This window comes from Corvus hawaiiensis, chromosome 2 (assembly GCF_020740725.1).
Source record: "Corvus hawaiiensis isolate bCorHaw1 chromosome 2, bCorHaw1.pri.cur, whole genome shotgun sequence".
Classification (NCBI taxonomy): Eukaryota; Metazoa; Chordata; class Aves; order Passeriformes; family Corvidae; genus Corvus; species Corvus hawaiiensis.
The window spans coordinates 48,186,188-48,212,147 of NC_063214.1; the positions used below are offsets into that span (position 1 = coordinate 48,186,188).

At 42.4% G+C, this 25,960-nt stretch overlaps 1 protein-coding gene across 2 annotated transcripts in view; it reads right to left on the reverse strand.

The window, feature by feature from the left end:
- Window positions 1-371: 371 nt before the first annotated feature.
- CRYL1 (crystallin lambda 1) overlaps window positions 372-25,960 on the reverse strand; it is a 57,518-nt gene continuing 31,929 nt past the window's right edge. Inside the window, exons 6-8 of one of the 2 annotated variants that reach the window (XM_048294815.1) lie at window positions 22,633-22,738; window positions 4,420-4,526; window positions 372-2,628 (exon numbers count right to left, since the gene is read on the reverse strand). In XM_048294815.1, coding sequence (XP_048150772.1) covers window positions 2,515-2,628; window positions 4,420-4,526; window positions 22,633-22,738 — 327 coding nt within the window. In that variant the 3' untranslated portion in view covers window positions 372-2,514. Of the gene's footprint in view, window positions 2,629-4,419; window positions 4,527-21,115; window positions 21,861-22,632; window positions 22,739-25,960 lie in introns of those variants that run through there. The other variant, XM_048294814.1, reaches the window with a different exon arrangement.

The window sequence follows — 25,960 nt, forward strand, 5'->3', positions numbered from 1 at the left end:
AGGAGGTCTCTGCTGTAACCTCCTGCTCACAGGAAGTCAACTCTGAGGTCAGACCAGGCTGCTCAGGGGTTTATCCAGTCAATGAAAACCTCCAGGTTTGGAGACTACACCACCTCTGTGGACAAGCTGTACCTCTGCCTGACTAATCCTCATGGGGCAAAATGTGTCTCCTGGAGGCTGGAACTCCTATGCAAATGTCAGCTAAAATACACTTTTTTGTCAAGAACCTCCATCCCTCCTCAACTTGTAGCTGTAAACCTGTGTGGGACCTGATGTTCCAAGGTGAGATCTGCTGTAACCCTGTGGAGCAGCTGCTCACTGTACAAAGTGCTGTCTCTAAAGCATCAATCACACTGGAGCACACAAGTTAATACCTTCCTCATTAAAACACTTTATTAATAAGTAAATAATAAAGATGGCAGCAAATATTTCATGACATGATCAAGTTTTAAAAAACCTCAGAGTAAACAGAAGCACTGCAAGCTAATTAGTTATGACAATGTCATATGCCCTCAAGAAAAACAGGTCAAATCTTGAAAATAATCAGAACTTTCTTCAGCCTTGTCTGAAATGCAAAACCACACACAAAATGAGGAAATCAACCTCATAATTAATTTACTATTGCTTAGTAAGGCCTCAGGAGTGAGGACTGACCTCACCAGATATCTAAATGCAGGTTGAGCCAGTCACTGTGGCAATAAAAAAACAAGAGAAGAAACCTGACAATTTTAAGTCTATATTGGGATAAAATAATTTGAGCTTACAAATTTTCTGTTCTCTCCACTGATTTTAAAGAAGCACAGGACAACCTCTGCACTGTGCCTCCCATCCTATGTTAACATCCAGAGAAGTGTTCTTGGCCCACCACTTGTGTCAAACAATACAAATTATCATATGTCTCTTTTACTGTGACCTAAGCACAAACAAGAGGCTTTGGTATGTTCATGCAGACATTTCTGCTAAGCTCAAAATGGTAACTAGTAAAGTTACAGCTTTACTAAACAACAGCTTGTTTGTGTACTGCATCCTCTATAAAAAAACCCATGAGAATTAGCAGAATGACAGCTTAAAACTTCTGCATCTGTACTGTGAAGTTACATGACCAGCTAGCACTGGTCAATTCAGAACTGCATAACTCAAGCACGGTGGGTATGTTGCACTGTTCAAGTTATTCCTACTATCTGCATTAACAATAATGCCCCAAGGTTCCAGTAAGATCAAAGTCCAACTATATTACAGAATACAGATGTTCGTAACACTTTGCAGTGGACCAAAACATGCCACTGCAACACCTGAGGTTGATCCTACTTCCAGGTGTATCCTGCGTTCTTCTATGTGGAGATGTTGTATCTCCCGAGGAAAGGGCAGCAGTTAAGCATAAATGCTACATCTAAGCCACTGCATCTTTCCCTCTGTAGGGGACCAAAAGAGCAGATCATGGAATCATCGAATGGCTTGGGTTGGAAGGGACCTTAAAAATCATCTAGTTCCAATTCAGATATCTGGGTTCCTTCAGCTACAGCTGTTACAATCACTACAGCTGAGTCTTAAAGAAGCAGATCTTGCTTCAGCTAATGTATAAAACAGACACAGCACCAGAGAGGTGAACTGGTTTCCCAAGACCATTCGGAAGGTTGTGGAGAAAGCCCAGACAGATGCACTACACCATACTATCTCCCAAACCAGCAACTGAATCAAGATCTCTTATTTCTCACAGACAAGTCATAAAATCAGGCACGTACTTACGCAGCAATGCCAACAACCAGCATCAAACATCAGTGAGCAAAGCCATCAGCTATCAAGTGCATGGTCTTGAAGACCAAGTAGGTCTCTGGTAAGTCTTACAGAACCAGGGAGAGGGGACGAAGGGGGAATTCTTCTCTATTTACTCACATTTAGATCACCATACAGGTACAGAAGTGCCACGGGGAGGGAAAGCAGGAGCAGTTCTTTCCCATACATTGTGAAACAGTAACAGAAACGAACTGAAGTGACCCTTAACTGCTGCTGAGGTCTCAGCTCGCTGGCCAGTGAATTCACGCTTTGCTCAATACAACCTTCTCCTATCTGCAGTCACTGCTTTACAAATTAACCTCACTGTCACAGTGACTGGCGGGGGAGGGCTTATTTTCTCCAGTGACAAACAGCTGATGTTTGCCTGTTTCAGATCCCTGCATTAGCAAATATTGTTCAAGTGCTGAATTCCTAAGCAAGCTGAAAAATGCATTATTTAAAACATGATTGTGTTCTGGCATTGCACAATATTAACGCTGCTAAAGCTACTTAATGCTTACACGTTTAATGCATTTAGACAGTAATTTGGCAAATTTTAACTGAACTTTTTAATAACTGTTTCTAGTCATTCATGAATTTGGCAAATCGGGACCAAATGTTTCATTGGTCTCCATGTATCATTAATTGCCCATCCAGTCTCCTCTTCTGCATGACCAAAATTCCTGCTTTTTGATGAAGATCTGCTCTTCATTTGGTCTCTCCTGTTAGACAACATGCACCTCAGTCAGATTTCATTTGTGTTTTCAGTTTGGCAAGACCAGTGAGACATTCATCTCTCCATTTTCTCCTGGCATCCAGGACTTTTGGAACAACTGGAATTTTTTCAGACAGTGCCTGGAAGAGAAAATTTAAGATGATTAAATTTCACGTTCTGAGTGAAAAGTTTTTCACCAGCATTGTTTTTCTGCTTTCCCTGTGTCAGACCAAGTCACCATCCACACGAACTATAATGCAGACTATCACAAGAAAGAGGTCCCTAATTATTTACATGAGTGACTGGAAAGGAGCCAACCTGTATGGGAAGAAAAACACTCCCACTTGGATAATTGTATCCCGAACGTGGCAATGATGATGACTACAGAAACAACAAAGCATCAGCTTCTTCCCTCATTTTGCTCCAAACAGCCACTGTCTAGTCTCTTTAATGATAATCTTTTATTAAGTACAAAAGAGGCAACCTGGCAATTTATGTTGCTGAAAATGTGTTCTGAACCAGATTCCTGTGTGTAGTTCACCACAAGTGCAGTGAAGGATATCATGTTTATTAAAAACATTTTGTTTTAAGAATACCAGTTATAATAAAAATTACAGGGGAAGACACACAGCAAACTCAGGGGAAAAAAGTATTTCTGAGTGCACAGTCAAAGTTGTCTTAGAAGTGCCAAAGACAAAGAAGTTGTTTTGAGAGTGCAGATACAGACCACAAGGTCATCTTTGCCAAAATAGTAGCTGAGGTCTTAGGCTTAAAAGGCAAGTGTTGAGAAAGTGGGTAAAACCTGGACCTGCTACCAATGACTGGCAAGCTGCAGTCACTCCAGAAAAAAATCAGAGGGAGGGATGGAGGAGAAAGATAAGAAATGTTTAGTGATTAACAGAGGATCCCTGCAAGCCTATCTTTGGCACTGAAGGTAATAAAGAGACAGAGAAACAGATGGTAAAGTGGAATCCAGCCTTCTATAAAGAAAGCCAAACTGTTTCATACCAATTAAAAGCTTCTGATTGTGAATGACTCCAAAATTATTACTGATTGTTATTATAAGCAGTCTGTGTTGTTTAAGCATAAAAGAATCTCTTTCCTCAAATTGCATTAACATAAATAGGAACACAAAATGCTATCTTCCAGACAGACTGCCTCCATATTTGGAATTAATCTCTGACAGCTGATCAGAAATTATTCAACCCCTAACGTTCTTTAGTGAATCATTTAAAAAGGCAGCTTTGAAAAGGAAGAGTTAGGAAATTACAACACTTCAGTTGATTCCTATGGTCCTTCAAAATTACTACATAGTGAGTGTAAAGAAACTGTGGGCTTAGAAATGTTAATAAACAAACTAGATCCCAATCCAGAACAGCACTTAAACACATTTTATCTTTAAATGTGCAAGGAACCTTACCAGACTGCTCACATGCTTATCTTAAACATGTATTTGTACACATTACAAACTGGAACTCTGGTTTGTAAAGTATAAAAAGAACACCCAGAAGGAAAAAAGCTATGGGTTTGTGCAGGAAGATGGAGTAGGAGGAAGACACAGGATGAATATTCATGCAGGGAAGGAGGCTGAGCATAATACTATAAGAGGACACAGGAGAGAAGTGGTAAGGAATAGCATGAAGGATTTAAAGCCAACAACCCACAGCTGTTAGCAGCTGACTCCTCTGACTAGTAATAATATTACTGGTAATAATGTGACTGCTAGGTCACTTTCCCATGATGTATGTCCAAGTGCTTTCAAAAAGGACTCACATGCATGCTGTACTGACCTTTTTCCTCAAAGTACACATTCACATAATAAATACAGGCTACAGATATCCCCAGCAGTAAACTGAAATAGTACAAATGTTAAAATAAAAACTAATGTTCTTTGTTCTGAATGTCACTGTTTTTATCAACTTGGTATTTACCTGATTGACTTTCTGCACAGTTTCACCTGAAAATTCTGGAACTGGCCCAAAGGTGTTCAGAACAAGTCTCATTCCTTCAGCATATCTTTCACAATAATTTGAAACACCTGAAAATAAGAGTGAAAAGTTACATTTCAATAGAAATTCCTGGTTAAGGTCAGCAAGGCTGCCTGTGCTTAGGCTGTAAAGAAGAAATTACAAAACACCACCTAGGCATGTAGGAATGGTGTCAGGAAAGCCAAAGATCAGCTCCAGTTGAAACTTCCAAGGATGTCACGGGCAACAGGAAGGACTTCTAACTAGCATGCCCTTGCAAGTCTGCTTTCTACTGCATTTTAAACATCAGGTCAGTCAATGCACCAATGTCATTACAAGAGCTTCAGATGACTGAAGGCAAATATTGCACCCAACTTCAAAAAAGGTAAAAAAAAAAAAATCTGGGATACTACAGGCCAACCAATTTCTTTTCTGTCCCTGAGAAAATTAAGGAGCAAGTCCTCTTGAAAGAAATTCCTGGACACAGGAATAAGGAAGTGATTGTGACAATCAGCATGTGGTCTCCGATGGGTACATCATGGTGTAAATCATGTCTAACTGATCTCGTTGCCTTCTGTGATTAAATAATTGTTTGTGAAAAATAGGAAAGTAGTGGATATCATTTACCTCAACTTTAGAAAGGCATTTGACATGGTCTTTCATTATATTCTTGTATCAAAGCTAGGACATTAGGGTCTGTCTGTCTGGACAACTAGATGGACAAAAAAATGTGTTGGACAAGTAGGCTCAGAGGCAGTGGTTAATGGACTGCACTCCACCTGGAGGCCAGTAAAAATGGAGTATTGCAGGAATCTGTCCTGAGATATGTACTGCTTAGCAAAACATGCTCATAAAGTTTGTGAATGGTATCAAATTGGGTAAGAGTGGGAGCTAGAGTTCTATGGACCAGCTGATAACACTGAAGGGCAAGACTGCCCTTAGAAAGGCTGGAGGAATGAGCCAATATAAAACTTTAACAAGGACATATGAAAGATCTTGCACCTCAGAAGGAAGAGCTCCTTGCAACAACACAGCCTTGCGAACTCCAAGAACTCCTGGTAGTGGCAGGCAGAAAGCTGCACATGAACCAGCAGTGTGCCCTGACAGCAAAGAGGGCCAACAACAGCCTGGGCTGTGTTAACAGATTGAAAGTTAATTAACAGTAGACTGAAGGAAGTAATTAATATGCTTTACTCAGCACTCATGAGACTGCGTCCAGAATACTGCATTCAGTTTGAGACTCCCCAGTACAAGAAACCACTGACAAAACAGAGCAACTTCAGCAGAGGCCACCAAAACCATGGGGCCTGGAGCACTTGTCCTGTGGGGAAAGGTTGGGGGAGCTGGGTTTGTTCAGCCTGGAGGAGAGATGACTTTGGGGAAACCTACCAGCAGCTCCTCAGTGCTGCTGCAGTGCCTGTGAGGAGGTCAGTGAGCAGCACACAGAGACAGGCTCTTTATGGTTGTTGCACAGAGTAAGGACAAAGGATGACAGGTGTGGATACAATATTGCTGCTAGCAAGAATTTTCTTGCTTCTTTCTAAGCCCGTGGGATAGTTTTCTCTCTCACAAAGAGATTAGCAGAAGTTCTATAAACTATGAACACCTGCGACCTTGTAGAACTATGTTTATAGTACAGTAGAAAAATATTTTGACAATGGATGTTTAGGATTTTAGCCAATCCACCCAGGGGGTGGCTGATCCTTTGTCCAGTTAGACTATGAAGAAAAAAGTCTATAAAAGAGTTTGTAAAATAATTAAATGAATCAATCTTGCTGCACAATTACTGCCTGCTGGATCCTCTCTCCTCTCCTCCCTATGGCTGCAGGATACAGTAATAGACAGGCACAATTTAAAATTAGGGGTTCAGACTGGACACTCCTCCAAGCACTGGCACAGGTTGCCCACAGAGGTTGTGCAGTCTTCGTCTCCTGGGTTTTTCAAAACTGGATGAAACCCTGAGAGCTTGCTCTCACCTCAGGACCCGCTGTGAAGATGTTAAACAGATGGCCAGAGAACCTGCTAACTGGTAATAACGGTAAAATGGCAATGAAGTAGACCTTGGCTGAATTAGAGAAAGACCCAGTTTCCATCAGCTCCAATAGGAATCTCAAAAAAAATTATTGTTGAGGCACTAGAGAGGAACTGAAATCATACATGAACCAAAAAGAGAAATTAGTCACTTAGCCAGACATATACATCTAGTAGACTTTTTAGTGCTATCAACTACCACATAATCAAGAAAGAATAAGGCAGCCTTTCCCAATCAGGACGTCAGGAACTGCACCACAACAGTAAATGAGCAATGCTTGTGTGGCAGTAAGCAAGCTGACACTGATGAGAATCACAGAATCACAGATCAGCCAGGTTGGAAAAGACTTTGAGATCATCAAGTCCAACCTATCACACCTATGTGAGTATCCTGATGACCACCCCAGATCTGAGAAGTTCTGGATATCCACTAAAGGCTTCTGAGAACCATAGAGACTGAAGAATTTGCATCCTTAGTTCTATTTTTATTAGCTAGTTATCAAAGCAAAGAGGAGAAACATGCAAAAGACAAAGGCAAGCAGTTCCGGTCACCAACTCTTTCATGAAGACTCAGGACATTGGACAGACTGAGAAATATGAGCAGGAACTGCTCATGGTCCTATCAAACCACAAAATGCAGGAAGTATAAGTGGGTAGGCCTGACTATCACACAAAAGAATGCAATCAGGTCAAGAGTCATTAAGTGATCTCTTTCCTCAACAGTTTCCTGGAATGCAATACTGTATGAAATCAGTATCTTAGAAATCACACCTGTCTAACCCTAAAAGGGTTGATGTTGGAATGAATGAATGGAAACCTCTGACTACTGCCAACTATGTGTCATAAACTACAACACTTAGACTGCTCAAGATGCCTGAAATCGCTGAAGTACAGTGTTTCTGAAAGGCCTCTCAGGTCAGTAGGAGGATGGAGAACACTCTTGTTTCTGGGCCAAAGAAGAACTTTCAAAGGACAAAGCCTCAAGGAAGTATTAAATTTCCTTCAGCATTCTGAAGTCATGATGACCATCAGATAAACATCTGAAAGGACAGAACAGGAGAACATGTCCATTGCGTAAGAGCAACGTGGGGAGATTTGAGAGTATTCAACTCTCTTAAAAATGGACTAGAAACATTCTCCAGCATCTGAAGGAAGGAGAAGGCTCTGAGAAAAACAGCAGTCTTGTTAAGTAGCTTGAACCTGTATTTGGTGCCAAGAGTGTGACAATCAGCATTCAGTTAGTCTGTTTCCTTGTGTTATCTACCCATGGAGCATATGTGCTCCTAGAATACAACCTGGCATGTTCCAGCCTTCCCCAACACAAGAAGGAATGCCAGCTAGTCATACAGGCATATTGGTTCTTAATTATACAGAAAATTAGTATTTTGCTCAATTTTCTTGACTGATACCCAGCCAGAAACCTCCAGATTGCCTAGTGGGCTTCAAAACATCCCTGGCAGGAAGTGAGATTCAGGAAGGGAAGCATTCCTGTGGGATGTGGCTGTGATATCATCCTATCTCTTCACTGGGGGAAGAAGCAGAGACCACCATCCACTTCCATAAGCACTCTGGAAAGGAGCACTGGTTATAAGGGTTTTCTGACCATACCCTTCCATTAGCATAAGTGCTTGCCTATTACATTTTAACAGCTGGGCTCAAAGACTTTGGCACCTGAAGCCAACGCAGACTGACCACAGGAGATGTGTGATCCACGTGAGCAATCGTGGGAACCCAAGACAATGCTGGACAAGACTCATGCACCAGCCACAAGACAAAGATAGTTACGTTTCAACTTCCTCATGTGAGCGTTGTCTTCTAACAGTGAGGAGTCTGAGCAAAAATGCTCCCACATCGTGCAATATCATAGAATGTTCCCAGATACAGAAGTAGAAATGACTGAGGCTGAAGAGTGCAGATCTCTGTTTGGTACAGCTGGCTAACCCACAGCTTCTAGCAGCAGCTGTTGCCAGCTGGACAATGACAAAAAAAAAAGGCAACTTAGTAGAATATGGCAATTCAAGCAAATCCCCATGAGCAACTGGCAACAGAAGGAATGGTAAACTGAGTAGTGTCAGTTATCAGTCTGGTGTTTACCCAGCTGACACAGGTCTATGACACTTAAACTGAATAGTTTGGATTTGGTACTTTTCCAAAAGTCAACGGGAACCTTTGAAACATCTGGCAAGCTTATGCAATAATACCATAAATCTGAGTAGTTTTGATTGTGGTAGTCAGGAGAAGGTAGAAGAGAAGACTGTACACCAGAAATCTTTTTCACAAGCCCCAAGCTGAAGAGATAGCATTAGTATCTTGGGAAAGCTGAATGCTTAGATATGGCTGAACCATTTACCTACTGAATATGAACTCTCAAGCTGGACAGGACCTTTAAAGCTCACTCAGCCAGCCAGATCTGGAAATCAAGCTCTTACTGGCAGTTCACCTACTGCTTGAATGAATCAGAACAATTTTGAGGTGGGTGTATGTGGGGGTACACTTACAGCTTTTACCGGCTAGGCTAGTAGTTTAATGCCTTAGAAAGCCTCGAGCAGCCTAGAGGGCCAGCACGGGCAATCCAGCATTTCAGTAGCTCTAAAAGCGGCAAAATGGTAGCTGCAAATCCAATACCACCAGCAGAAGCAAAGAGGGAGAAATACAGCTCTTAGCTTGCTTAATTTCCCACAATTAGAAGCTTTCAAAGAAACAGAAGCACACAGATGTTTGCAGAAAGAGTTGCAAAGCCAAAAGAGCGCGGGCCCCGCCTTGGTCCTCTCTTTTATTCGGAGAAGGGGAAAGGGGAGGACTGGGGGCAGACCCGGGGTGAGCGGCCAATCAGACACTGCTAAAGAGTTTGAGTCACATTTGGTTTTGCCCGTGCTTGGAACAAAGGGGTTCAGCTTGGGGAAGGGGAGGGGAAGCTCAGAGCAGGCAGCAACAATTCCCTATTTTTTTTTCTTTAAAGCTGGGTTGTAACTCTTAGTAACTTAAAGTACATAGAACAGTAACAAAACAACAGTGCAAAACATAATTGGAATCTATCGGCCCTACAACTCGACAGTACCTAGGATGTCTTTAGACTAGTTCCCCAGTTAAAACTCAGGGGGTTAGTCAGGACATCTATGGTATGGGGTATCAGGATGAAGATTTACAAAATACAGTGCAAAATGTGAGTGCAAAACAGTGCAACTTAATTTATGGGATTAACATCAAAATTTGCAGTAGGGGGTTTACATGAGGGTACAAAATCGGGATCCTTTTTACAGCGTCTCTTCCAGGAGGCAGTTTTAACCTCCTTAACTTTTGAGGAAGTGACATAAGGTTTTACCCATTTCCCTGGGATCCACCTCAATCCTTGAGGGGTAGATACACTGGCATACCCACATCCCCAAGTTACAAGTTTGGATGGTCCTTGGATTTTTTGAGTCTCTGGGTCCCGGATCAGGACTTCTGGATTTCCCTTCAGTTTCTGTCTCCCGGTGTTCTGGAAATGATGATAGATCGGAGGGTTCGGATCCTCAAAGGTGCCGTTCAGGAAGTTTATGGTAAACAACGCTTTGCTGAGTCTGAGGACGGGTGAGTTGAGTTTAGTGGTCCCTGATTGTTGTAGCAACATTCGTTTAAGAGTTTGATGGGCACGTTCAACAATGCCTTTCCAGTTGGGGGGAGTGAGGAATACCTGTAACATCCCCAATATCAAAATCCCCACTGCTGACAAAAGTTTTTGAACTCCTGAGAGGTGTAGGCAGGGCCATTATCAGTTTTTGTCTCCTCAGGTATACTGAGCACAGCAAAAGCTTGGACAAGATGCTTTTCAACATCCTTAGCCTTTTCACCTGCATGTGCAGAGGCATACATAGCACCAGAGAAGGTATCAATAGAAACGTGAATGTATTTTAATCTCCCAAATTCAGGGAAATGTGTGACATCCATCAGCCACACTTCACTGCTATTAATGCCTCTGGGATTGACCCCCATGCCCAGTGATGGAAGCTGTAGCTTCTGGCAGTTGGGACATGTTGCCACTATTGCTTTTGCCTGTGTCCGTGACAGATGGAACACGCGGATAAGAGCAGGAATATTTTGATGGTACATGGCATGGCTCAATTTTGCTTGTCCAAAAACTTGGGGGAGCTTTGGTAAGTCAGCTGATAGAACTATGTCTGCTGGCATAGCCAGAGCATCAGCTCTACGATTCCCCTCTGCAATAAATCCTAGCAGGTTTGTATGTGACCTCACATGCTGACAAAATAGGGATGTTCTCTGTGGGAAACCAGATAAATTAGCTTTGAGAGCAAATCATAAATTTTTTTGTTTGAGATTTCTTTTAGGAGAGCATGCTCAGCTCTAACAGTTACTCCAGCTACATATGCTGAGTCAGTGACCAAATTAAAAGGTTCTTTGAACCTCTCAAATGCTCTAATGACAGCTGCTAGTTCAGCTACTTGTGGTGATCCCTGGATTACCTTGATGTCAGATTCCCACTTTTGCATCTTTGGGTTTTTCCATGTGATCACGGACTATTTACTTTTTCCTGAAGCATCGGTAAAAATGGTAATTGCATCGAGGGGTTTTCTACTTTGAATCTCTTGAGGGATGAAAGAGAATACCGGATTAAACAATGTATGTTTTGGGTAATGACTGGAGATTTGGCCTGCGTAACTATCTAATGCAAATTGTAAATTCATATTATTTTGAAGTAGGTGATCTAATGTGTCTGTTCTTACAGGTAAGTAGATGCATGTGAAGTCACATCCTGCCAGGGTGCAGAGCCTTGCTCTACCCTTCATAATGATTTTTGCCATCAGTTCTTGTGGCTGTGTGATGATTTTAGGAGGTGGGACTGGGAGGAACACCCATTCAATTATGATGAGGGGTTCCTTCTGCTCTTTGTCCCACTGAAAAATGAGGCCGTGAAAGCGTGGTACCTCCCCCAGAATGACAAGCTTAAAGGGTAGGGAGGGCTGATACCTGTGTGCTTGTCTGGTGGAAATGATCTCTTGTATCGTTTTGAGAGACTGCCTTGCCTCTTCTGTCAGGGATCTAGGGGATGCTGGACCGCCTTCCCCTTTTACTAGGTTTGCAATAGGAGCTACATCCTCTGTGGTGAGTCCTAACCAGGACTTTAAATAATTCAGTGTCCCACAGATCTGTTGCACTTCCTCTAATGTTTTTGGGTTATTATTAATGGTGACAGGTGTTGGGGTGATAGAGGTTTCTGTGATTTTGAGTCCGAGGTATTTCCAAGGGCTTGTTCTCTGCATTTTTTCAGGTTGTAATTCAAAGCCCTTGGCCTCTAGGGCCTCAATCACCATGTTAAGTGTCTGCTCGAGATACTGATTATTGGGAGCACACACCAGCACATCATCCATGTAATGTAGGATGATGGCTTTCTCTGCTTTGGCACGGATGGGAGATAGAATTTTAGCAATATACTCTTGACAGAGAGTTGGGGAATTTTTCATACCTTGGGGAAGCACAAGCCAATGGTAACGTTCCATGGGGGCCTCACGATTAATAGAGGGCACAGAAAATGCAAATCAAGGGGCATCTGCAGGATGGAGTGGAATATGAAAGAAGCAATCTTTAATATCAAGAACAGCTAAATGCCAATGTTGTGGGAGCGTTGAAGGTGATGGCATACCTGGTTGAAGGGGTCCCATGTCTTCAATAACCTTATTGATTTCTCTAAGATCTTGGAGGAGCCTATATTTGTTCTTTCCCGGTTTCTGTATTACAAACACGGGTGCATTCCAAGGGCTTTTAGTTGGAACTATATTCTCTTTAGCCAATTGTTCAGCTACTAATGTTTTGAGTGCCTTTAAGTTTTCTTCTTCTAGCGACCACTGGTTAACCCAGACTGGTTCATCTGTTTTCCAAGTTAATTTTTGTGGATAGCACTCAGCTTCAGCAGCTGCAAGGGAAAATTTTGATGTCTAGGGGTGATATCAATTTTTGTTCCCCACTGAGACATGGCATCCCTTCCCCACAGGGTGAATTTGGTGTCTAGGACATATGGACAAAGTGTTGCTATTTGTCCTTCAAGACCTTCAATTCGAATGGTGTTTTTGGATTGCTTCGCAATTTGGGTACCTCCAATCCCTTGTATGATGCCCTGAGACTGCAATTCCCATTGCACAGACTACTTATCAAATGGAATGACCGACACATCAGCACCTGTGTCTATCATTCCCATGATACTGATTTTATGTGATCTGTGATGGAGCTTACATTCTACTATAGGTTTATCGTTTCCCAGAACCTCAGTCCAACAGATGGCTGGGATATGACCATCTGTGGGCAGGTATTTGGGCAGTGGGAAGGCCTGTGCAACGACTTGACCCTTTGGCATAAAGTACGGTGGATATATACATTGTACAATTAGGCTAGAACCCCCATTCTGATCCACTTTCATGAGTGTGGGTGTAACCTCTATCCCAGCAGGTGTTTCCCGAGTGTCCCCAGTAACAAAAAGGTATGTAAAGTCTGGCATGTGGTCCACAATCTGGAATGAGACAGGTATCACAGTCTGTTTGTTGTTGTTGAAATGGTGTGTTTCATCACAGGTCACCTTAAACCTGAGTCCAGGAGTCCAAGTTGCTTTGTCTGCAGCTCTGTTTTTGTCGGAATGCAGAACTGTGACGCACTGGGCCGTTAGTTTCCCTGCTGCTGACCTGGGGAAACAGTCTTTGGAGAGTTTTTATCAGCAGTTATAATTGCTCTGCAATTGCGAGCTACATGTCCCTTTTTCTGACAACGGTAGCATATAAAGTTACCTCGAGATTGAGTTTCCCCTGTACCCATAGCATTCTCCACAACCTCCCCAACCATCCCCACTTTTTTCAAAAAGGGAACAGCTGTGTTCAGCTGCACCTTCTTTGTACAGACTTCGAGGATGGATTCAACAGTCAGAGCTGGGTGCAAAGGGAGAGTGAGGATGACTTGTTTGCAAGCATCATTCGTATTCACTTGGAGCAGTTCGAGTAGGAGCGCTTGTTGGAGGTCAGGATTAGGGACCTGGGAAAAGATTAGCTTCATGCAAACGGTTATAAAAGTGAATAATATTTTCATTTGGCAATTGTTTAATGTTGGTATAATGAGATGTAGGAGTCTGAGATGGTAGTAATGTTAAGGCTTTTTCAGCAGCACGTGTGATTTCAGTAAGAACTGGACGAGGGATAAGCATTGCTTGTTTTTGAGGATTTGCCATATTATTGTCACCAGATAAAAGGTCTAATGTGATATAACTGTTATCAAAGTCTAGGTAATTATCTGGAGTTTGCCACAAAACTTGCAATAAATCAGATAAAATTACTTTCCACTGTTGTTTCCACAACACAAAATCACCAGGTGTGAGAAGAGTTTGCATTATTGTAATTAAATCATGAGGTACAAGTACGTGAGTCGCAAAAGTAGCACTTAACAGGCTCTTAAAATAATTACTATGCATATCAAACTCCTTAATTGCTTTGCACAAATCCTTAATATTAGAATAAGGAAAGGGTGTCCAGCCAGGGTTAGCTCCTGTACGAGAGAGTGTAGTAGAAGCAGTTGGGGTTATGTCCAGGTAGCCATGGGTTCCCGGATGACTGTGGGAACCTGGGGCGGGACAACAGGAAGCAGGGGTGGGGAGTGGAGGGGCAGGGGCGGGGCTGTCCCTGGGAACAAAGAGATCAGGGGAGAAGGGGTTTTCACGCGCGCTTAAAACATGAGGGCTAGAAATGGGGGACAAAGGAGTGGAGAAAAGGTTTTGGAAAGGTCCTTGGACTGGGTCCGGATTTCCATCCAAGGCAGGGTGCTGAAGAAACACAGGTGAGCCAGGAGGATGATGGCCCTCCTGAGAGGAGAAGTAGTCTGCTTTAGCCGTGTTTTCCAGCATAGGGGAAGAGGGGTCAGGGACACAGGGTTTGGAAGAGGGTGCAAGGGAATTAAAAGAGGGGTTTTGCAGTGGCTTTTCATGTACTGCTTTTTTCTCTGGCAAAGTATAACTTAGTAACAGGAGAGGAAAAAATTTTGAAACTGTTTCATCTCCTGCACCCTAAGAGAGGAGAGTTTTCTCCCCACCTTATCCCAAAATTCAGAAGATCTCATGTGCTCGCAGGTAAGATGAGGAAAGTACTGAAAAAGCCAGTGCACAAAAGATTGAACTAGATTTTTAGGGTACTTATGCCCAGTACAAGAAAGGTAGCTTTGAACTTGGTAGTATATTTCTCTGCGGTGTGCAGAAACCTCAGATCCCATTATGAAAGCAACACCACAAATCTCAGCCCCAAACCACCAAAAAGGAGGAAAAAAAAAAAAAGAGAAAGTTTGCACCGGCACCAGCTTAAGACAAGAGCCCCTAAACCAGCAGGGCAATACTCACCAGAATTCTGGATTTATCACAGGAAAGGAGGTCCAGAGAAGAAAAATAAGCGAAATGGGTATTCCACTTTCCAGCTGTTCCCTCGCCACGTGGTGTAGGGGAGGGTACAGGCTGAGGCTCTGGGCTCGCTGCTACACAAAAAGTAACAGCTCGCTACACAGAGCCAGCACAGCAGGAGGTGCAGAGCTAACTCCAGCAGACACGCAGCTGCTGGGACACCCTAAAATTCGGGCGCCAAATGAGGGGGTATACTTACAGCTTTTACCGGCTAGGCTAGTAGTTTAATGCCTTAGAAAGCCTCGAGCAGCCTAGAGGGCCAGCACGGGCAATCCAGCATTTCAGTAGCTCTAAAAGCGGCAAAATGGTAGCTGCAAATCCAATACCACCAGCAGAAGCAAAGAGGGAGAAATACAGCTCTTAGCTTGCTTAATTTCCCACAATTAGAAGCTTTCAAAGAAACAGAAGCACACAGACGTTCGCAGAAAGAGTTGCAAAGCCAAAAGAGCGCGGGCCCCGCCTTGGTCCTCTCTTTTATTCGGAGAAGGGGAAAGGGGAGGACTGGGGGCAGACCCGGGGTGAGCGGCCAATCAGACACTGCTAAAGAGTTTGAGTCACATTTGGTTTTGCCCGCGCTTGGAACAAAGGGGTTCAGCTTGGGGAAGGGGAGGGGAAGCTCGGAGCAGGCAGCAACAGGTATAGCTCATCAATGCAGCAGAGTCCTACCAAATGCAGGCTGGGTAACACAATTCACCCACTCCATGTAATGTATGAATGAAAACCCTTACACAACGTCAGCAGAAAAGGGCAAGGTGAAAAAAAAGGTAGGGGTCTAGAGAAGAGCAGCAGCATTAGTACAGCTGATCCCAGCATGGTGGCTGACATGGCACATATGCTGCATGCCAAGCAGGGGGGGGGCACTGCAAAATCTTTCAAGTCTCAAGTGAAGGAAATAGACCAAAAGTTAGAATATACGCAGTGTCTCACTCAAGGATTCAAAAAATCAATAGTTCAAAATGAATAACTCAAGATAGTTCTCCCAGTGTGAAATGCAATTTTGATTTTATTCCAGTAATCAGGATCAGCTGATTGAATGCCTTCTTGAAGCTGGCACTTGAACAGTGGGGAATATCGCTGAAAAAATCACTTTGCTTTTCAACTGCAAACTCATAGCAAATATTTGACTCCAGGCCTTTAGACGTAGGAGTCCTTTGGTTCAAGGGTCAGGGCTATTGCAAAGGTGAATGAGAAGAGCCCTTGGCTGGAGCATGGGGACAAGAAGGAGGAAAACAAATATGACAGAATCCCTTTAACTTTAATCCTTGTTGATGCTACCCAGGGAGCACCTTAAGCTGGAAGAATTAGCATTGCCAAACAGTGTGAAACAGACAGGAGCACCCCGGAGATGGAAAAACAGTGAGATGGTAAATGGGGTTGATAAAAATAACCATCTCTCTTTGAGTGCCACTGCTGTGCCTTGCTATCTCCAAGTGGAAAACAAGAATGACACAAGATGCATCTGTGACAGAGGAAGAGGATGATAGCTTCCTCTTGTCTATGTGGTTTGCTGGCTCCCTGTGTAAACCTTTACCTTCCTTGCACACACTCACCTCGTAAATGTTGGAGGAAAGAGGCCATGGAAGGAGGCACATGTTACAGCAGGCAACTGAGAACTATGAACACAAAACAGAAACACCTTCAGGGAAGGTAGGACTTCCCTGAATCTTCCTTCCAGCACTTAGTCACAGCTATGGCAGGGAGTGAAAGAAGAGGACTGAGTTACAGAAAGTTCTAAGGGGGCAGTATATGCAGGATTATAGAGATGAAAAGGGAAATACTCTATCTTCCTTCAAAGCATTTCTGGCTTCTACAGTATAGTTACAAGAACATGTTACCACAAAGACATTGATTCAAGGCTCTTCAGCTGCCCATATGTATCCAGGACACACAAGGCTCCAAAAAGGGAATAAGCTGCTGCTTATTCAGTTTCAATGAGAGTCCAGGCAGTCTCCAAAATGACTAATGAACTGTCCCACAGGAATTTATTCTAATAACCACACTTAAGGTTTGCAGATCCTTACCTGACGACTTGCACTGGTGTGGTGCAAACATGGTTACTGCTGCAATGCTAGTTGCATCATCAAGATGAACACAGTACTGATGAAGGAAAAGGAACTCAGGACAGATATTTAGCTTAGAAACATGCATAAAATGCTTCATTGCCCTGACAGAAGACACAAATGAAGTTCATAAAGAGGACAATGAATGTAGTAGTAGGAAAAGAGAAGTGAAAACACAACATTATAAAAATGTAGTATATTCATGCATTACAGTTTGCAAGCATCTTAAAGTATCTCAGCTTCTTGTGTGCTGTCTCATCATAAGAAAGACAACAGGCATGAGGCCTGAAGGATGCAAGCAAGCAAACTTGGTAAACCAGCCTGGCAAGGCACTGAGACACCCGTGAGAGAGAACTAAGTCAGGAGCAAGCGTTACTGACATGGACAGGGAACATGCCAAAGAGAGGGTGCTCCACCATACTGAGTATTAACTTGATGACTTTTAACCTGATGAGCAGCATCTTAAGATACTGTAATGACTCAAAGAGAGGAGGCACAATGGTAAAGCCACTGATGCAATATCATCAACAGTTTGAAAAGACTGGGGTGGGGTTGACTTTAGCACATAAAATCTAAGAAGAGGCTGCAGTGAAAGATGAGTATGGATGACAACATAAAAAATGGTGTATTCTGGGAACATCAGGGATGAATCTGACGTGGTTAGATTATGTTCAGAGAAACAAAAGTCTCAAAATTTTACAAATTATTTTAATGAAAGAGAGATTACATTTCTAGACATTACAGCTCCAAGGGCAACTTTCTAAATGTAATCCTATCTTCATCAAGGGTGTGTCTGAACACAGATGCATGCTCTGAGTTAGGGTTAGGACATCTTGTACACTACCTTAACTCCCATATGAATTCACTTAAGGCTCTAGTTGCACAAATACTTGGAACTACACTAAAACAGTGGTAGCACCAGAAAAAGTTTTATTCTCATTGTAACAGTGTTACCATCTCAACAGCAATGCACAAGTATTTCTGCAGGCCTGCTGTGAGCTGGATCAAGGAATTAAACTGAGTCATTACGAACTGCTTGTTTTGTTAGATCAGTTTCAAACTTGGGATGAATTCCTCAGTCTGAGCCACTTGGTGATCATACATACTCTTTCATTAATGCGCCAAGATGTGTTCTTTGGGACCCATCTATAATGACTTGAGGAACAAAGCATAAAGAATTCCTGTGCAAAGCCATGTGTTCCTTTCAGAAAGCAGAGGGAACTACTTTACACCTAAGAGCCCATAGAAGGAAACTGGTGCACAGCAGCCAGTATCCTGAAAAATTCACATCTTGACTTACTGCGTATAAACTTTCATACAGAAAAACCTTGCAGCTCCACAGAGGCAAACAGCAGTTCTAGAAGGGCTATAAACTGCTTTCTTCAGCCTATTGGGAAGGGAATTGAATGCATGTAAACACATGTTAAATATATGGTGGGGTTATGAAAATTAAAAGGGTTTGTGTACCACTGTGATACTTCATCTCAGTAGTACCCTCTTACAAGTACCCTGAATTGGGTTGAGATATTTTATTATCCTAAAACATAACACACAGGTTGGACAGAAAAGGAGGCAATCTTCCTTTTCTTAGATGTTACTGCCTTAGAGGTTCTCACACTTGCTGACCAGCTTGCAGTACAAAAGCTCTTGAACTGGGTTAAAGCTTGGCTTGCTCCCTGTACAGCAGCACTGAAGCATGGCCACAGCAATGGAAATAATCTCTGCTCTTGAACCAGCCAGCATACCTGTTTAGAGTAATTCTTAGAAACCACACTTGGCTATGTCTTGCCCAACCAAATAAGTAAAATTTCCTCCCTTTGAACTATGACTTACGATTCTCCACTCTCTCCTTGTCATATTTTGTGCTTTTCACACAGCACAATCAGTCTGCTCCTATCATCCAAAACCAATTCACCTGACAGGTGCTTCTAAGATGAGCAACTATTCCCACTTTCTGTAAGAGAAACACAATTTTGATAATGAAGACTCATTCCTAGCTTACTGGATATTTTTACTTACTTTATGGGGATCATGCATCAGCCCCAATTTCCACAGAACTCCTGTAGACACCTCTACGAACACCTCAGTAAGTGACAGGTAGTATATAATCCTGGAATGGTGTTTATATAAATGCAGGAGAGAAAACAGCAACAAAGATCCTTCAACCTCCCCCCATCCAGCTTTTCTGCTAACATTGGCAGTTTAGATCAAGTTCCAATTATAGCTCACTAAATAACTACTAATAAAATAACTGATCTAATATTGTGAAATATATACAAAGAACTTTTGCTGCAAACCTGTAAAACACAGGATATGACAGCCTAGCCTCTGCTTCTACAGATGATTGCTTGCAAGGGCTTAAAAAAAAAGAAAGAAGAAACGAGATTTCTCAAGAAACAAGAGACTCAGGAGATACAATCTTACTGAGGCTGGACCATCCCCACTATATTCACAGACTGCCTGGTACGTGTACAGGTGGGATGTTGTGTCTGCTAACATAATCCCACAATAGTAAACAGGGAAACTGACTGTCGTGAAGTCTACTGATCTTCCTTGTAAAACACGTAACAGCATTTGTTGTGATGCGGCCATGTGAAATCGTAAGAGGACAAACACAAAATCTGAAACAGATATCAACATTAATTTTATTTGATGAAATCAACAATCAACTTTATAACGTTATGTAATCTGCATATGCTTTTTTCCTCCCCAGAGCAGTGTCCTCCCTGTCTGTTGCAATTCAGTTCTCGAAATTGTTGTTGCTGTTTCTGCTCCTTTTAATGGCTTGACGCTGTCATTTTATTCCATGTTCAAGGCTGTTGGCTCACTGCCATATAGCCAGCATTCCTAATATTCATGCATTGATTAAATGGTAACCTAAAGTGGCCTAGATAATAGGTTTGATAGGATCATTTACAAATATGGAGGAAAGGATATAAGAACTAACACAGGCAAAAAGTGACATTAGCCCATAGGAAGTTCATGGGAGGATCTTGATGTATGCATCCCACAGGGAAAGAAGAAACAGTGAGGTCAGAAAAAAGAATTTGAATAAATTTATTCAAATCCAAACAACAATGTCGCATCACCCAAACAAAACAAAACAAGAGACTCTCCCACAAATAACACTACTTTCTCTCACATGCTTCCTTCATCCTTACCATCCTTCCTCACCGACTGACAAAGAATTTAATTAATAATATCTTATAGCTGTAAAAAAAGGCAGCTGCTGTGAAGTTGGTGAAGCTGATAGGCTAACAAACAGGATAGAGGCAGTTTCTTGTATCTACCTCCATTTCTTTCCACTGATAAAAGAAAGACAGTATTAGTACAATGCATCAGAGCAGGCTGTCGTAGAATCATAGAGTCATTTAGATTGGAAAAGACTTCGAAGATCAAGTCCAACCATTAACCCAGCGCAGCCAAGCCAAGTTCACCAGCAAACCATGTCCCTAACTGCCACATCTACAAGTCTTTTCAGTACCTCCAGGGATAGTGATACAACCACTACCCCGGGCAACCTGTTCCAATGCTTGACAACCCTTTCTATGAAGAATTTTCCCTTAATACCCAATCTAAACCTTCCCTGGTCAACTTGAAGCCATTTCCTCTTGTTCTGTCACTTGTAACCTGAGAGAAGAGGCCAACCCCCACCTGGCTACACCCTCCTTTCAGGCAGCTGTAGAGAGCAATAAAGTCCCCCCTGAGCCTCCTTTTCTCCAGGCTAAACACCCCCAGCTCCCTCAGCTGCTCCTCACAGGACTTGTGCTCCAGACCCTTCCCCAGCTCCGGTGCCCTTCTCTGGACACGCTCCAGCCCCTCAATGTCTTTCTGGCAGTGAGGGGCCCAGAACTGAACACAGGATTGGAGGTGTGGCCTCAGCAGTGCCGAGTACAGGGGGACGGTCACTGCCCTGGTCCTGCTGGCCACACCACTGCTGATCCAGGCCAGGATGCCATTGGCTTTCTTGCCCACCTGGGCACAGCTGGATCATGTTCAGCTGCTGTTGACCAGCACTCCCAGGTCTTTTTCCACCAGGCAGCTTTCCAGCCACTGCCCCCCAGCCTGTAGCACTGCCTGGGGTTGTTGTGACCCCAGTGCAGGACCTGGCACTTGGCCTTGTTGAACCTCACACAATTGGGCTTGACCCATCAATCCAGCCTGTCCAGATCCCTCTGCAGGGCCTTCCTGCCCTCCAGCAGATCAACACTCCCACCCAACCTGGTGTCATCTGCCAATTTACTAAGGGTTTACTTGATCTCTTCATCCAGATCATCAATGAAGATATTAAACAGGACTGGGCCCAACACTGAACCCTGGGGGACACCACTAGTGACCGGCCCCCAGCCAAATGTAATTACATTCCCCACCACTCTCTGGGCCTGGCCATCCAGACAGTCTTTACCCAGTAAGCAGCCAGTTTCTCCTGGAGAATGCTGTGGAAAATGCTGTCAAAGGCTTTACTAAAGTCCAGGTAGACAATATCCTTTCCCTCATCCACTAAGCAGATCATCTTGCTTTAGAAGATCAGGTTAGTCAAGAAAATCCTTGGCAATCAAGAGGAGGTCCATATTATTCCACATTATGTGAAGCTATGCTGGGCAACCAAGAAGTTGGCACTGGCATGGAACTATGAAGCCATAAGCCATCACATGTCCTGACATCAGCAATTTTGATTTAAACTGTCTCTGATGAGAGCAAGAGCCTGAGTCACTCTGTGAGCACATAAACAGGAGCAGCCCTAGATTCGGAGACAACACATCTGCAAGTGCAAGAGTGAAGCAACACTTCTCATGATCCATGTTACTGTACCAGCCGACAAGGTGCTGTTGTGGAAGTGGTTCAGTGCACAAGTGTATTGCAACATTGCCTAAAAGATCCAGCAGCAGAGCAGGAGCCTACCATTTCAGGGACCATAAAAAAGCAGAATAAAGACACAGCCCATAATATAAAGAGCTAGTATTAGCTGATCTTAACTTTTTGAAGTTTTTGTGTTTTGTTAAAAGTGTTTGCTCAAATCTTTGTGATGCTGATCCATAATTTGTATTTCATTTTACACAATTCATTTTTTATTTACCTGGGATTCACATATATTATTCCAAAAACATCTAAAAATCTGTATTAATTATGCAAGACAGATGCCAAACTTACTTGACTGCTTTGTCAAGTCAGCTTTGTATGCACAGGATTTTGCTGACAAAAGCAATTTTATTTCACTCAGGATCTAAGCTTAAAGTACAGCAGCTCCAGGGATATTTACACTGAAGCTTTGCTACAAATTCAGCAGCAGAAGGGTACTCATCTATGGAAAGCAATTTTCTGTTGACACTGGATTATAAGCTAAACTTTTTTTACCTGACACTCAGACAGCCCTGAACTATGGGTACAGCAATCTTATCAAAGTATGATGGGATGAATCTCGGAAAAAATTTATTACACAGCTAGTGTTTTAATAACTTGTTGTCTTTCATCTGATCATTTGTAACAGGATAATCAATATCCACTTCCTTCCATTGACCTCACGTTTAAGTAAGTTTTCCTTATCATTACAGTAAAAAAAAAGACAAGTCATAGTTGCAGCAATCCTAATCTGGTTTGTTACATAACACTTCCAGAGTCTTGTGCAATGCAAGCCTTCCCTTCATATTCATAACATTTTGCACTACCTACCTTCTGCATTAAGATGCATGGTTTCCAGAGGTCCAATAAATGCGTATCGCATTCCCAATCCATCAGACATCACAAGGTCTAGATCAGTAGGAGATATTACTCCTTCCTAAGCAGCAAAAGGACAACAGGAAGGAAGACTAGTGAATGTTTGCTTTTAATGCAAAATTTCCCATTTTTTGTATATAATTAAAAATTAGAGAAGTCATAAAAAGTAAGGCTAGAAATATCAGTTAGATTGCAAAGAGAAACACAACTGTTTGCCAGAAATGTCCATCTATTATGCAAGCCTTCCTATGGTTCAGCATAGGCAGTCATTGATATCTCTAGGACTATTGTACTTCATAGTCCCAGAAACTGAGAATTGGAAAAGAAAGCAAGCATGACACTCTTAATGGCACATGGCCAAAAGAGTTTATATGAAATCCAAGTACTACACCAATCCTTTTAAATACAGGAGTTTTGGCTCAATGTTACATCTCCCTTCATATCCTCTTAGTTTTGGATTTTTGGGCAGAGTCCCAACTAGCAGAATGGCGGTGCAACAGTGGATAGTGCTCCTGAGGCCACCTGCAAAAAAGGCTGGGTCCAAACATGCAGGCAATGCAGTTGCCACTCCCTCCCACAAAACTCACCAAACATTAAACCTACCCAGCCCCAACCTGCCCAGGGTTCTTGAGTTCATTGCCAGCCTGGTATCTCAAGAGCTGGCAGGATAAGGAGCAAGCAAAATGAAGCATTTCTTGTGTTAAAAGTTGAGCACTGCTATTCCACCCACACATAGCACTTACAAGAAAGCCAATGTCTCCATCAGGTTGGGGCAAGCACAGAAAGGCTTGTAAAAAATGACTTACAGTTCTTTACCTTAATAGATTTACTTGAGAATATTATTTATTATATGAGGTTGTTTTCCACCTACTAGAAAGATATGAATTAATGAAGACTTGTTCTAACCACTTTCATCAGATAAAGCTTGGTTTCAAGAACTTGTCCTCTTTATTCCCAGAGACATAAAAACATTTCCTTCTGGGTAGGAAGGTGGAAGAGATGCTGAACTGCTCCTAATTTGTCTTTTCACCCTACTCTGAGGTGCTCAGCCTTCTCAGTGACTCTTCCTTAACAAGCCCCTTTGAGCTTCAGAATACAAGTACATATATTCTATTCATCTGCTTGGCCAAAAACATACTGTTTTCTGTTAAATTTCTCTCTGTCTGAATGCCCCTTTGTATCACGCAGGCATGGGCTAGAGTTACAGGCATGCAGGACAGCTCTTCTGATCTGCAGCAGACATTGACATCTGAGCTAGACATCTAGACTCTCTTTATAATCACCAGGGAGAAAAAGGAAATCAGCATCCTAAAGCAGGCATCTAGAATAGGTAAAATGAGTTGTGTCCTAAAGGGCCTAATCCTCCTCACAGACTGAAAGATGAGTAAAGAGCTTAGATGTCACTGTCTACACTGTAGATATCCCATCTTAAAGGAGCTGAATCTCACCCACAGTGTCTTCCTGCATCCAGCATTTACATCATCCACTTCTACTTTAAAAGAAACTTATAAGCCACGAACCAACGTAACTTCTACAGCTGGCCACAGACATCGAGTTTCATCATCTCAGGCTTAAACTGAGACTTTTATAAGACAACCTCAAGCCTCAACCTGTTAGTAGGCATTGCTCCTATCAAAATCAAGCCTGTCTGAAACCCTGTTGCAGAACTCTACCTTGAAAAGGAAACACTGACATAATCATTAAGACCTATGCACCATATATGGAACACACAATTTTCCTAACAATTTCATTAGACATAAAATGGCAGGGATAAGAAAGCATTATTTTCTTCAAATTAAAGGTAAAGCACATACATGGTAAAGTAACTCATCTAGAGGCAGATAGAAAGGTCTGCATAAAGACAGGACTAAACAAAAACCTCAGACAGAATTCAGATTACAGACCAGCATCAGGGTAACTAACACAGGCACCATATGTTCTGTGAAAGCTTTTTCCCCTGACATGGCAGCACAACTTCTCTGAACAACATCAGCAAAGTCAACAAAAGTGTTCTTCTGTTGGGAGTGCTTCATCCAAACAATGAGTTGTGCTGGTAAAGCTGTGCTTGATGAGTGGTTCCCCCCTGCCCCCCTGGTTGACATGGATTTGTGGACAAAAGACTAACTACAAATTCCAGACAAACGTTTGAACCACAGCAGCAGCTAAAAACTGTAAACAATGTTAAAAGAGTTAACAGGCTCTTGAAGCACTTCAGAATCATTGCAAATGAATTTCCAAATTAATAACTTACTTTCTTTAGATACCATAGTCCTCAGCTATTACACTGACATTTGAAGACCAGGTGCCCTCAGAATCATGAGGTGAGTGCTTTGCTCTTGGCCTTTTGACTATAGCTGCAATTTGATGTTTACAGCTGCTAAAAGGCAAAAGTTGTTGCTACCAGAAGGAAACCACAACAGATCCCTTCAGCTGAGGGATATAGTATTCTATACAAATGAGCTCAGCTTCTTCCTATCAAAAAAAGACCCTCCTAAAGAAAAGCTTTTTACTTCTTCTCTTCATAAATTAAAAATACATAAATGATAAACAGGTTAGACCATCCTCTCCTAGGGAATAACCCTACTCCCATTTATAATAAGGATATCATAAATTGGTGGAATGATTCACCAGGGTGCAAGGTCAGCAAAGTGTCTTCCACAAGGATTGGTGTTTATGCTAAGAACTAAACAAGAAAGAGTTCCTATCCAGTTTCACTAAGTGTAGGTGTGAAATAATCTTCCCAAGGGGATTTTTCATCCTGGATTACCCTTCTGGTAAGCCTTTGCCTGCAGCACTTGTCAGAGGGAAGAGGAAGTATGTTAAGACTTCACTAGAAGTTCTGACAGCTACAGAATTAAGATTTAAAATAAAATCCACCAAAATCCTCAGTGATCCCAATGGCCAGTCAAATTTCAAGATCCAGACTATCTCAGAATCCTCCACACTTCTTACGACACCATTTATATACCACAGTCTCATTTTCCTAGAGATTTTCACCTTTAGTGATACGACAGGATTATCCTAATGAGTCTTTGGTACTTTATTGGTGCTTCTCCCTATGCAGGGGCCCTTTTCACTTTTCCAGAAACCCGTGGTGGTTCTGCAGTCTCTGCCTTTAGGATCTGACCCAACCTGCTTGGTTTTAACCAGAAGTCTTTCTTTCAATCTCTGAGTCCCACCCACATTGCAACTTCTGTCACGGACTTGGTTTGCGATCATATCAAATGTAATGGCCAAAAACCCCCACAATCTTACTTTTTCCTCATTCCACCAATTCATCATG